Source organism: Centruroides sculpturatus, unplaced genomic scaffold (assembly GCF_000671375.1).
Source record: "Centruroides sculpturatus isolate CEXI.00-Female unplaced genomic scaffold, Cexi_2.0 scaffold927, whole genome shotgun sequence".
Lineage (NCBI taxonomy): Eukaryota > Metazoa > Arthropoda > Arachnida > Scorpiones > Buthidae > Centruroides > Centruroides sculpturatus.
In genome coordinates, this window is record NW_019385272.1 from 114451 (window position 1) to 128711 (window position 14261).

General features: G+C 23.3%; 2 protein-coding genes across 2 annotated transcripts in view; one reads left to right on the top strand and one right to left on the bottom strand.

The window, feature by feature from the left end:
• LOC111637012 overlaps positions 1–7104 on the bottom strand; it is a 74135-nt gene extending 67031 nt beyond the window's left edge. Inside the window, exon 1 of the mRNA XM_023382415.1 lies at positions 6853–7104. The gene's annotated coding sequence lies outside the window, so the exon portion shown is untranslated. The remainder of the gene's footprint in view (positions 1–6852) is intronic.
• Positions 1556–14261, top strand: LOC111637013 (EP300-interacting inhibitor of differentiation 3-like). The gene is made up of 4 exons (XM_023382416.1): positions 1556–1759; positions 3299–3379; positions 13460–13590; positions 13675–14261. Exons 1-4 carry the CDS (start codon positions 1642–1644, stop codon positions 13819–13821), a joined length of 477 nt encoding a protein of 158 aa, XP_023238184.1. The 5' UTR covers positions 1556–1641; the 3' UTR covers positions 13822–14261.

Below are 14261 nucleotides of genomic sequence, written 5' to 3' on the forward strand. Positions count from 1 at the left end.
CCATACATACTGGCCGAAGTCATAATGGGCTGCTGAAAGAGATCCTCGGGGTGGAAAGAGTTGGAAAAAAAATAGTTGATATGATAGTATTCTTCAGTTTTAAATGTTCTGGAACTTAATTGACAAATATAACTGGCAATTGGAAAAATAAGAACCTTATGTTGCCATTTTCCACGGGGAATTTCAACTCTTTTAATTATATGCACAGAAATCTAATCAAAATGCAAGTTACATACAGTATTTGCAATTTCTTCTAAGTTGTAAATCTTTTCGAGAAATTATACGTTTCCACTTATCTAACTGGTACGGAAGTGATGTAAAAAATATCACACTAATTCGGCATATTATTGTTACTTTCCTCGTAGAAAAAAATTACAAAAATCCTTGAAGAGGCAAATGGATAAAGCGACTCGAGAGCTAGCCATTAGCAGGCAACCTGATACATTAACTCTAGAACAGTGATTCTCAACCACTGTGTCGCAAGATTTTTGAAGTGTGCCGCCACTGCGAATCCCATACATAAGTGACGTCAGACAAGTAGTTCAATTGGTTCTACCTTCCTCTAGGGCGCGTTTGGAAATTGTAACCGGTGTTACTGGTAACTGCCGGTAGTTACAAAGGCGTATAGAAAATGTTACCTAAATAACCAATCGCGTTTAAAAATCACTGTTATGATGTCACCGGTTGTCCCGCAGTACTTACCGAAGTAATCGCATGTGCCGCCAAATTTTTAAATTATTAAAAGTGTACCGTGACGAAAAAAGGTTGAGAATCACTGCGCTAGAACATAGCTGAGAAATCAGTATGCTCTCTCTCTCTCTCTCTCTCGTATCGGAGTTAACATAGAGTAAGAAGTGAGTAGTTTAGGTCGAAACAAGAATCAAGGCAGCAGGGGAGCGCTGGAGGTATGATTCTGAACGGTGACCATAGGCGAAGGTTGGGGTCACTGACAATAGCGAGGTTGAAGCCGACGTTTTCATCGCGAAAACGTGTACGTCGGACGTTCAGCGCCGCTTTCCTGTAAGCCTAGAAGTTTGAAAATGGCGTTTGGAACGTTAGTGGAATCACGCTCGACGTATCAAACGCCATTTCAAACTTCTAGGCTTACAGGAAGGCGGCGCTGAACGTCCGACGTACACGTTTTCGCGATAAAAACAACCTCTCTAATGATTCCATGAAACCGTCTAGCTTAACGGTTTCGATGAAACCGTTCAGCACTCGGATCAGTTCCAACAGTTCCAGTTTCAGCAGCGGAACTGGATCCCCCATTTCTAATTAGTATATCTGTCGTCTCTGATCGTGACAAAATAATGCCCACAATCCGAAAATCCAAAAAAAAAAATTATAATAATAATTAAGCTGACCAATCACGTATAATCTATAATATTAAAATACAGTACTTATTTTAAATATTTAATATTTTATATTTAAATATAAATATATTTATATACAGTATTTAAATTAAAGATAAATAAGAAAAATTAAAGTTTCGATTTGACTTAAATATTATAAATTTTTTTGATAGTTTGAAGTTTGTATCAAAGAGGGCGTCAAAGTTAAAATTTGTGCGCGGACTCTGGTGTGGATAATTGTGCATCAATCTAATTTGTAGTCGCGTGTGAATCGTAAATATCAATTAAGATGAATCGAAGTAAAAGAGATAATGACAGCGACTGCGAAGAAGAAAATTGGACAGATGATGAGAGAGAGCGTCGAAGTATAAGACATAAATACAGAGAAATGATCAACGATACTAAACGTAAGCTTTATATAATATTCACAAAGAGCAGCGTAATGTAATTTACGTTCGTAACATAAAAATACATGTTTTTAATAATTGGGGTAAGATCCAAGCACTGAATGAGGGGTTTCGCACCTCCCGAGAATTGTAGATCCCCTATACGAGCAAAAAGTCAAAGGAACCGGTACATGCGACCTTTCGCCAAATATTCGCCTACAAAGCTCAGTTTTTAACATGTATCGGTATACTGACTATTCTTCGTGCCACACGTCGTCAAAGCTTGCGATTGCTTGCCTTGACCATGTAGTCGTGTGCTTTGGTGCAAGCGATAGCGAGCACCTTGGTGCCTGAGCAGGGGTGAGCCTTCACCTCCCCTAAAACTATATAACATCAAAGTATTCCATTAACGGTTGAGTGGGTTACTCGAAGCTGGCATAGTCACATGGGCTACATAGTTAAATGCGATAATTTTAGTGGCGAGATGTGACTTGTGATCTTGTACGACCTGATTTTGGGGGCTGTAACTTGCAAAGGGTCGCTTGTGGAGTATGGTTCTTTTGACTTTTTTTGCTCCTGTGAGTATGCTCTATAGCTCTGATAAGGTCCCAACTGTCTCGTTCAGAGCTTAAATTGAGCCAAGGATATGATGTTAGAATGTCCAGTGCATGTACTGTACGCTTAAAAAAATAAAGCGATAAACTGCCAATGAATGAGATAGGCTTTTTCAAAATGTAATTAATAATTAGATACTATGCATCTATTCCAAATAATAAAGTATTATGTTTTTACATTTAAACTCAAATACTAATAAACATATATGGTAAAACTTTTCATCCTATAGTTTATTTCTTTATGTGTATAATAACAGCCACATTGTTATTATACATATAAAGAAATGTTCTTACCCCTGGTTTTTCTCAATTTTGTATCTATGTTCATTGCTTTTTGTAACCATATAGATCAAACTAAATTATTATTATTAATTTAGAATATTCAGTATCTACTATATCATCAGAGATTAGTTCTCTGATGATGATATAATAACAAACTAGAGAGAGTATAAATTTTACATAGTAGAACAATGGTTCTCAACCCATGTTTCACGAGTAAAAAAATTTTAAAGTTTTTATTGCAAATTTATTCTAATGTATTACAACATATTTCTTTATTTGTAAACAATTCCACGTTTACTATTTTATTCAATACAGCAAAGACATGGAATTGCTTATGGATTTTTGTATATACTGATGCAGATATGCAGATACTCCATTTAATGAAATGTATATGAATTGTGTTATGAGGTCTCAGAAAGGTTGAGAACCACTGTGCTAGAGTATTATATATTTAGACATAAGTATTCCAGTAAAGCAGAGTATTATTAATTTGTAGATTTCAGTTGCAGTTTTTGAGATTTAAATTATATATTAGTATTTACATATGATTAATTTTTAAGGTCCTATGTCAGAAATACTGGAATATGCTTTTTTCAATTGATGATAAAGTTTAAATTAAGATGTTTAATCTGTTTTAATAATGTTACAATTTTAATTTATATAGGACAGAGAGAAGAAATAACACACAGCAAATCAGATTTATTATCAGAAAGGTTAAATGAAGCAAATTTACTTTTCAAAAAAGGTATTCTATATAATAATAAATTGTTGTTNATGTATTTTCCTTTTGTGAAATGTCTATGCTGCTTTCTCTAATAAGTAGCATAGACATTTCACAAAAATATATGAAATTTAACAGAGCATAACACAACTAAGAAAAAAAGAAAACAAATTTGACCTGAATGTTGAGCATCTCATGAATAACAAAGAAATATATCCAGATGTATTCAAATAAATGGTATTTAAGGTAATCAGATCATAATGTCATGATGAATATGTAAAAAATAATTTTTGCCAACATTATTGAATGTTTTATTACTTTAAAAAATATTTAATTTATTTAGAAAGACTTTCTACAATCAAATGTCAACTTTCACAGGTTAACTTTTGCATATTTGATTACTTGCAAATTCACCATCAATAATTAAATGGAATTTTTTTTTTTTTTTTGAGTTTATGACCTACTGTAGAAAATCACAACTTAAAATGTAAAGAAAACTAAAAATTTAATAAGTCATAAATGTATAAAATATATGTATTATTCATCTAGTTTATTTATTACCATAAATATATATACAAATTACACATTAAATTTTGTAATAAACTTCAGTGTGCTGAATTGAAAATTTGAATTGTATACTATGTACTCTGGAAAAGCTAGGCTCTTTGTCAGCCAATCTCATTCATAAGCTTTGTCTAAGCTGCAGTTCAGAATTTTAATGGTCAAATTAGATTAAGTCCAGAATCGCAGATTGGCTAACAGTTCAGCTTGAGGTGAATTCTATGCTAATGTGAGATATGGCTTTCAAATTTTACTTCAATTGCTGCTTTTCTGTTACTGCAATTCTGTTACTGCTAAAATACAGTATCACCAAGATGTAACCTTTCCATACCATCTCGTGTTATAATGAATACATTTAGTATGTACAGTACATGAAATAAAAAATATAAAATTTTGTTTCAACCTCAATCCAATTAGATAAAATTTTAATTGAATTTTAAATAGCAAATAAATTGTATAGCATACTTTAATTAAATGGAATATAAAATTTATGACAAAATAAACATTGATTAATTATTAATTCATCAAAAACAACCTGAGAAAAAGTAATGATAAAGAAAAATGAAACTGTTATTACAAACAGAATAGTGAATGAAAATCTGTTTATGTGGTGAAAGTTCAAATGTCCAGTTACAAAGGCAATTTGGAAGCCACTTCAAGGGGTAAGAAATATATTCAAGTATCCTTGCATTTATAACATCATTTATGTTTGAAGCGACTAATTAAAATCAATATAGTGATTTGTCTGTTTTATAGTTATTGAGGTATAATTTTTGAACATTTTTTGCTTTTTTCAATAAACGATTTATTAAAAATTACTTTAGCCTCCACAAAGTTATCAAGATCATAAATGATGTCATAAATGTGAGAAAACCAAATATGTTCCTACACTTTAAAATGGTCAGCAAATCACCTTTGTAACACAGTCTTTGAACTTTCTCCAAATAAATGCCTGTTGTCTTAACCTTAAACTGTTTCTTTTCCATTACTACTATACTACAGTTCTTGTCAAATGAATTTCTTCAAATGATTTCAAATAAACTTCAGAAAAGTTTATGGTTTCTTGGTACCTAAGCTTAATTCCAACAATAAGACAAAAGTTTAACAACATTAATATGTACAGTACAATACAATGATAAATTGTGATTGACAACTTAATCGAATTAGTTTTCTCTAACAGATAAAGAATATTGTTCAGCTATTTACAACTTGCTCTTCTCCCTTATTCCTATTTTAAGCCAGTCTTTATTCAACTCCTATGGTCAAATTCATCCTCTGAAATAGTATTTGAACTGATTCTTTGTTTAGTTTTAAAATATTTTTTACGTAATTAATTCTTTTAAAATGTTTAAGGCAGGATGTTGTGTTTTTGTAAGGTAGGTTACGGACGACAGCATCCATTATTTAGTGTCGCCACTATTTAAAGGTAAATATTATAGATGTCCTATTATGTACAGGTCTGGGAATTGTAAAAATGTCCGTTAAGTAGAGGTGTCTGCCATTCAGGCACTAGCGTAGCAAGGGGGGGGTCTATCATGCCCTGGGCATCACTCACAGAGGAGCGCCAAATGGTCTCCAAGTCAAACAAGATTTGTTTCTGGAGGGGGAGGGCCCCAATAAAGTGTTGTGCCCCGTGTGTCAGTTATGTTTGCTTTGCCACTGCATTCAGGAGTGTCCGTTAACAGAGGTTTCAATGTATATTGTTATATTTCTGATATAATGAAAGTTTTATATAATATATTCAACAGCATGTTGTTATATTTTGTCAAGTTTTGAATGTTCATAATGTCTTTTCCATAAACAGAAACAAGTTACCAATGAATCTCAGTGGCAGTTTCTCCTTTTGCACAAAGGAACTGAATCACTGAATAAACATAGCACTTGTTGCAATTGATGAAAAATTGTCACAACCATTTTAAACACACACTACAAGCATAACAATGATGCAATTAAACTCAAGTGACTTCTATCATGTGACTCAGACCCTAACAGATGCAACACTGCAGAAAACTGTAAAAAAATAATTTTCCTTGGATTTCTACTCACCTTATATCTTTACTTTTCGAACATGCCTCATATGATATAATTGGCTAAATTAGTGCCATCATCTTGATGGTTATATTAGAATGGTAGGCATTTCATCCAGATGACTACTAAGGCAGGTACAGGATGAAATGGCAGACAGTTGAGAAGTATATCATCTATACACTTTATTAAATGTAAATGGAAGGAAACAAAAAAATGTAAATGATAATATGGCAACATGATATAGCATTATAATGCTAATGACATAGTAATACACTTGAGTATTGTCAATCAATTTAAGTTTGTTTATTTTATGGATATGAAAATTAAGCTGTAAAGGAATTGATTCTAACCATTCTAACAAAATATTTTTATCAATTCTGTAACAGTAGTTTAAAATCTTTCAATAATCGGATATTTTATATGTCGCATAATTCAAACATTTATCAGTGGCATGCTTTAGCTACTATTGATACAATATTCCTAAAATCATATTTTTATATTTCACAGTCTTTATTTTCTGACCTACTTAAACATTAAATATTATAAAAATCAATTTGATTTTATAATGATATGTATTCAAAATTTTTTGCATATATAGTACAATACAGAAAATAGTGAATGGAGATGATTACGATCTAAATACAACAAATAAAGTTGGAGATAAAAGAAAATATTTCTTAGAATTTATTGGAGCGTTTAATAGTGTTTTTCGGGAAATTTATATATTTTAAAATCAAATGTAAAAATCTTTGTAATGGATTAATAATTGTGGTCACGTGACATTGCAAATATCATACACTTGTTTCATTCATATTGGCTGTTACAATTTTCCAATGACCGTATATATTTTAGAATTTTTATTAATCTATTTTACTTTAGAAACTGATTCCATTTTAAAAATAACTTACTGTTGAAGTAAATTCATTTTCTTAAAACACTGACAGTTGACTAACTTAAAACCTTTCGACCTAGATACTTTGTTGTCTTTTCATACTGCAGAAAATGTTGTGATCTACATGACTCTAAATTTATATTTCATTCTTTAAGCAATTAACTCAGAATGATGAATTTTTATACATTTTTTTTAAAACAAAGTACAAGCCGTTATTCGAACACCTTTACCAAAATTTCGTCCGTTGACAGATAATCTCGATTTCAGAAATTCCTAATCTCAATCCCGAAACGCGACAGTCTTAGTAATTAATATATAAAATACTTTTTCAAATCTTTCTGTATACAAAATTACGATGTTTTAAAAATGTCATTGAATGTTTGAAACATTCCAATTTGGAATTTAGGAATTTAGTAGTTTGAACCTGAGGCACATTTATAAAATAAACAGAAAATATTTGTTCATTAAACCAATTTACTGCTAAAGTGTGAATGGTTTTGATTTTACAAGTTGTTCATTAATGATTATATTTATGAAGATGAAATTAAAATCAATAAAAGTACTTGCATTTTACTTACTTTGTTGAATTATTTATATCTTTAACATTCAAAAACAGATTTTTGTGTGTGCATGCAATTAATATTATCCATGTAAACAATTAGTTGTTGGCATTGTGACCAATATTTATTTACTTAAGATAAGGTAAAATATAAAATATCAATGACTCTTCTGAAATATATATCATTGTCATATTTAGTTTTGTGGATATATTTATATTAATAATAATTAGCTTCTGTACAGTCCTGATATGATGTAAGAGACTACTGATGATTACAAACTTTAAACTATATACAAATCATATGCATATATTATAAAATGCTTTTTTATATTCTGTATATATATTACAAATAATTATGCCTTTTACAAACTTCTAATAAACAGCTCAAAATTAACGGTACTGTTATTTAATATTTCTGTAGATATTTTCAACAAACTTTGCATTTAGAATGTTATTTTTATGATTAGTTTATGTAGATATCTCTAGCTACATTTAAAGAGTTTGTTTAAATAGATGATAAAATCACTTTATTGAACATTTGCTTATATATATAGTTTTGGGTTTTATACAGGCTATATTGTTAATAGATTATATGGCAATGTAAGTAGCAAAATGTTCAGAAAAATATTTATTAATGCTTTAAATCTTTTGTATTAATGACTGTGAATTTTATCAATTCCTAATGTTTTTCATCAAGTTTTTAAAGCATTTATTTTTAAGAATTCTGCATATTATATTTTTAAAATTTGAACATCTTTGTTCTGAAAACTGATGTGATAAAAGATCATTTTGAAGTATTGGATTCTTTTTAAAACATTACCATTTGTTTATTATTTGTTTCTTAAAGCTAATCTTCTAGGTTTTGTCTCACTTATTCTAAGATGGACGGAAAGAGATTAGATCATGTGTGATTGATTATTGTGCTCAGTATCTTTTAGTCATCATTCTTTCTGTTATATGATATTTGATTATGTATACAATATTTTGAATAATGCATGAAGTATTTATCTATATACTGTAGTGTCTATTTCTAATATACTGAATGCATGATGAATGTCTTTTGCCAGTGATGATTACAGATAAAAAAAAACTTTGCTCACATAATGTTGCCTTCTGAAACACATTGATTTGATTCATTGTTCACTTGAATTGGTGTAACCATCAGTTATTCCACCTAATTTTAAAAGAAAACTGTAATTCAAAACTGGAAGAGACAATTCCATGGGTTTAAATGTTAGGAAAAAAACTTGAAAGGGTTATATTCCTTTAGTTTGGATATTTTAATACCATACACAACTATATTTAGAGAATTAAAACAAGAAGCAGCATTGTTCTACCACTGTTCTTCCAAAAGACAGTCACATTGACATGTAATACTCTTAGTGCCTCTTAATCTGACTTTAGTCAGCTAAACATGTTTTTTCAGTTCCAAGCACAGTGAACTACTAAATGCTATTCACTTTGATATTTAGTAGTTCTGTGCATGTATTTTTCTAAAGTAATGCATTTGATACAATGTAATAAAATTTTGCTCTATAGACTCAGAAATATTGAATCAAAATGGTATTCATTATTATAATAACATAAATAAAATGTTTTAAATTGTTTTTTGTTAATTGCAAAAGGTTGCACAAGTGTCTAGGCAATCATCTGAGATACTACTTGGAATAAAACACTGAAAATTTATTTTATGCAATACCCATTGTCATGCAACTCCTGTGTATAATAAGATCATACTGTGTGTCAATTCTTAGTAAATTAAAACAAGTGTTTATTTTATTTAATTTCACCTATAATAATAATAATATAATATTACATTCAAATGGTTGTTGCAAAATAAACACTAGGATAAACTTTCTAAAAATTCATTTCACAGAAGAATGCAACACTTAATGAATTTGTTAGAGTAAAACTGTGGAATTACTTTTATTTTTACTCTTATTATTACAAAAATGTCTTCAAGTACAAATGAAAATAGATACTGTACACTAAAGATTAAAACAGTAATTATTTTTCAATTTAAAAATAATTAGTATGAAAATAGTTTTATGAAAGTATTACAAAATATATATAAATTAAAAATATAAATGCAATTATTAAAAATCTAAACAAAATTTTAAACTCTTATTTCTATTTTTGGGGTCATTTCACATTTCTATAATTTGAAAAAAACATGTTACATAATTTTTTTGAAAATTCTGTATACAAAATATGTATATTATTGAGAGATGGAGATTATTTTTGTCATATTAAAAGTCATTTCAAAAGTAAAATTGTTAATATACTTTTTAAGTAGATTAATAATTTTAATTTTGAATTAATTTTAATAAGATCAAGAAAGACAAAATTTATTTGAATAATTAAATATTAAAGTAAATTGTTATTTTTAAATATGAAAATAATTAAATAGTCAAAAATTAATGTTACTAATTATGATTTCTTAAAAATTAGAGATGGAAGATTAATTGTTAAAGGTTTTAATTGTATAATTTTCAGTTTATTTTATTTAATTTTAATGTAAAATGTATTTGATACATTATAAATTTTTATAAGAAGATTAATTTAATCTAAACATAAAATTTTTTTGAAATGAATACTTAAATAATTTTGTTACAAAAATTCTAACAATTGACATAGTTTATTATTAAACTGCACTTATTTACTCTAATCATAATACTTTACATTTATAAATAATTTAACTTTTTATTTGCTGTAATTATTACTGTATTTTGAAAATATACTAAAAATTGATATTCTTAATGATTATGTAATATTATGATTTTTTTAAGTATTCATTTTGGCTTAATTTTTATAATCTTATTATAAAAATAATTATTATTTTTTTATAAGATTACAGAAATAATTATTATTTTTCTAATAATTTTTAAAAAAGATTAAAAGATTAATACTTTTCATAATAAGATCAAACAGGACATTTTAAAATCATTAAAATTATTTTTAAAAAAAAGTCATAGCATGCTCTTTGATCAAGAGATTGTGAAGATTTGTTTATAAATACATCAGAAAAATTATCTAAAAAATATTGATGAAACAAAAAAGTATAATTTTATTTATTGTATCTTTACTGTCATTAAAAATGTTTTCAAGCTGAAAAGTTTATTAAAATAAATCAAAAAGTTGAGACGATTGATGATTATTTTAACAATTAGTAAAAAAAAGCTTTCAGTAATTTTACTATAATAATAAATACTGACATTTAACTTAATTTTTAAAATAATTATTGTTTAATTGTTAAAATTTTAGATTGGCATTCGACGAGGACAAAATACCTGATCTAACAGATGAAGCAATTTTACAAGATATTCATTGCATGGCTTCTTTGTTAAAAATGTATTTTCGTGAATTACCAAATCCTCTTTTAACTTACCAATTATATGATAAATTTGTTGTAAGTATTTTTTTTTTTTTTTTTTTTTTTTTTTTTTTTTTTTTTTTTTTTTTTTTTTTTTTTTTTTTTTTTTTTTTTTTTTTTTTTTTTTTTTTTTTTTTTTTTTTTTTTTTTTTTTTTTTTTTTTTTTTTTTTTTTTTTTTTTTTTTTTTTTTTTTTTTTTTTTTTTTTTTTTTTTTTTTTTTTTTTTTTTTTTTTTTTTTTTTTTTTTTTTTTTTTTTTTTTTTTTTTTTTTTTTTTTTTTTTTTTTTTTTTTTTTTTTTTTTTTTTTTTTTTTTTTTTTTTTTTTTTTTTTTTTTTTTTTTTTTTTTTTTTTTTTTTTTTTTTTTTTTTTTTTTTTTTTTTTTTTTTTTTTTTTTTTTTTTTTTTTTTTTTTTTTTTTTTTTTTTTTTTTTTTTTTTTTTTTTTTTTTTTTTTTTTTTTTTTTTTTTTTTTTTTTTTTTTTTTTTTTTTTTTTTTTTTTTTTTTTTTTTTTTTTTTTTTTTTTTTTTTTTTTTTTTTTTTTTTTTTTTTTTTTTTTTTTTTTTTTTTTTTTTTTTTTTTTTTTTTTTTTTTTTTTTTTTTTTTTTTTTTTTTTTTTTTTTTTTTTTTTTTTTTTTTTTTTTTTTTTTTTTTTTTTTTTTTTTTTTTTTTTTTTTTTTTTTTTTTTTTTTTTTTTTTTTTTTTTTTTTTTTTTTTTTTTTTTTTTTTTTTTTTTTTTTTTTTTTTTTTTTTTTTTTTTTTTTTTTTTTTTTTTTTTTTTTTTTTTTTTTTTTTTTTTTTTTTTTTTTTTTTTTTTTTTTTTTTTTTTTTTTTTTTTTTTTTTTTTTTTTTTTTTTTTTTTTTTTTTTTTTTTTTTTTTTTTTTTTTTTTTTTTTTTTTTTTTTTTTTTTTTTTTTTTTTTTTTTTTTTTTTTTTTTTTTTTTTTTTTTTTTTTTTTTTTTTTTTTTTTTTTTTTTTTTTTTTTTTTTTTTTTTTTTTTTTTTTTTTTTTTTTTTTTTTTTTTTTTTTTTTTTTTTTTTTTTTTTTTTTTTTTTTTTTTTTTTTTTTTTTTTTTTTTTTTTTTTTTTTTTTTTTTTTTTTTTTTTTTTTTTTTTTTTTTTTTTTTTTTTTTTTTTTTTTTTTTTTTTTTTTTTTTTTTTTTTTTTTTTTTTTTTTTTTTTTTTTTTTTTTTTTTTTTTTTTTTTTTTTTTTTTTTTTTTTTTTTTTTTTTTTTTTTTTTTTTTTTTTTTTTTTTTTTTTTTTTTTTTTTTTTTTTTTTTTTTTTTTTTTTTTTTTTTTTTTTTTTTTTTTTTTTTTTTTTTTTTTTTTTTTTTTTTTTTTTTTTTTTTTTTTTTTTTTTTTTTTTTTTTTTTTTTTTTTTTTTTTTTTTTTTTTTTTTTTTTTTTTTTTTTTTTTTTTTTTTTTTTTTTTTTTTTTTTTTTTTTTTTTTTTTTTTTTTTTTTTTTTTTTTTTTTTTTTTTTTTTTTTTTTTTTTTTTTTTTTTTTTTTTTTTTTTTTTTTTTTTTTTTTTTTTTTTTTTTTTTTTTTTTTTTTTTTTTTTTTTTTTTTTTTTTTTTTTTTTTTTTTTTTTTTTTTTTTTTTTTTTTTTTTTTTTTTTTTTTTTTTTTTTTTTTTTTTTTTTTTTTTTTTTTTTTTTTTTTTTTTTTTTTTTTTTTTTTTTTTTTTTTTTTTTTTTTTTTTTTTTTTTTTTTTTTTTTTTTTTTTTTTTTTTTTTTTTTTTTTTTTTTTTTTTTTTTTTTTTTTTTTTTTTTTTTTTTTTTTTTTTTTTTTTTTTTTTTTTTTTTTTTTTTTTTTTTTTTTTTTTTTTTTTTTTTTTTTTTTTTTTTTTTTTTTTTTTTTTTTTTTTTTTTTTTTTTTTTTTTTTTTTTTTTTTTTTTTTTTTTTTTTTTTTTTTTTTTTTTTTTTTTTTTTTTTTTTTTTTTTTTTTTTTTTTTTTTTTTTTTTTTTTTTTTTTTTTTTTTTTTTTTTTTTTTTTTTTTTTTTTTTTTTTTTTTTTTTTTTTTTTTTTTTTTTTTTTTTTTTTTTTTTTTTTTTTTTTTTTTTTTTTTTTTTTTTTTTTTTTTTTTTTTTTTTTTTTTTTTTTTTTTTTTTTTTTTTTTTTTTTTTTTTTTTTTTTTTTTTTTTTTTTTTTTTTTTTTTTTTTTTTTTTTTTTTTTTTTTTTTTTTTTTTTTTTTTTTTTTTTTTTTTTTTTTTTTTTTTTTTTTTTTTTTTTTTTTTTTTTTTTTTTTTTTTTTTTTTTTTTTTTTTTTTTTTTTTTTTTTTTTTTTTTTTTTTTTTTTTTTTTTTTTTTTTTTTTTTTTTTTTTTTTTTTTTTTTTTTTTTTTTTTTTTTTTTTTTTTTTTTTTTTTTTTTTTTTTTTTTTTTTTTTTTTTTTTTTTTTTTTTTTTTTTTTTTTTTTTTTTTTTTTTTTTTTTTTTTTTTTTTTTTTTTTTTTTTTTTTTTTTTTTTTTTTTTTTTTTTTTTTTTTTTTTTTTTTTTTTTTTTTTTTTTTTTTTTTTTTTTTTTTTTTTTTTTTTTTTTTTTTTTTTTTTTTTTTTTTTTTTTTTTTTTNAAGGTTTTTACTCTTTGTTATTTTATTTTTTAGAATGAAAAGAAATAATTATTTTTAAAGTCAGTATTTTTTTATAGATTTTATTGGATAAAAAATAAATTTAAAATTAATTTTACTATAGTAAAGAAGACAAGAGAAGCAGCAATGGATTCACGTTTAATATACCTTTGTGCTGCTGCTGGAAAACAACAAGCTCAAGCCCTTCATACAGACTTTTTAACATTCCAGCCTTTAGAATTTGCAGAAAAATTAGTAAGATTCTAATATAGTATGCTTAGTAATATCATTAGACAACTTTATCAAAACATTTTGCAAAAGTGTTTATCATCATTTCAGATATCTTATTTAAGGCCAAATAGAATAGATACTGATGAAGGAGGAGGAAGTGAACAACCTTGTCCCTTATTACCTGAACATTGGATTGAATTTGGAAAACAATTTCATCCACTCATAAATAAATCACCATCTTTTCATTACATGTAATTAAATTTTTTCAAATCTATATGTATGTATGTATGTATATTGTATTCCATCTTCAAATTAAATTAGAATAAAGCAACATATAATGGTTTTTTGGAGTAAATATAAAGATAGGTTGATAAGTGTTTTTGAGCTTATTGCTTGAATTTGATTCAAGATGATCAGTAAGCTTCAAAGCACTTAACAAATTTTATAGAGGGTGTCAAAAAAGTTGCAGTGCAGTGAGAAATTTTTACATTAATGCTATATGTACAGTATTATATACAAAACCTATAAGTTGTTTGTAACACCATGTGGTGAACTAGTCTGATATCAAATTGACAACTTACAACTTAAGCAGGGTCTTACAGGTACCTGTAAGACCCCACTGAACATGGGGGATGTGTTCCTAGACAACAAAGCACTAAGGAAAACAGCATTAAATGAGGTCATTTTAACATAGA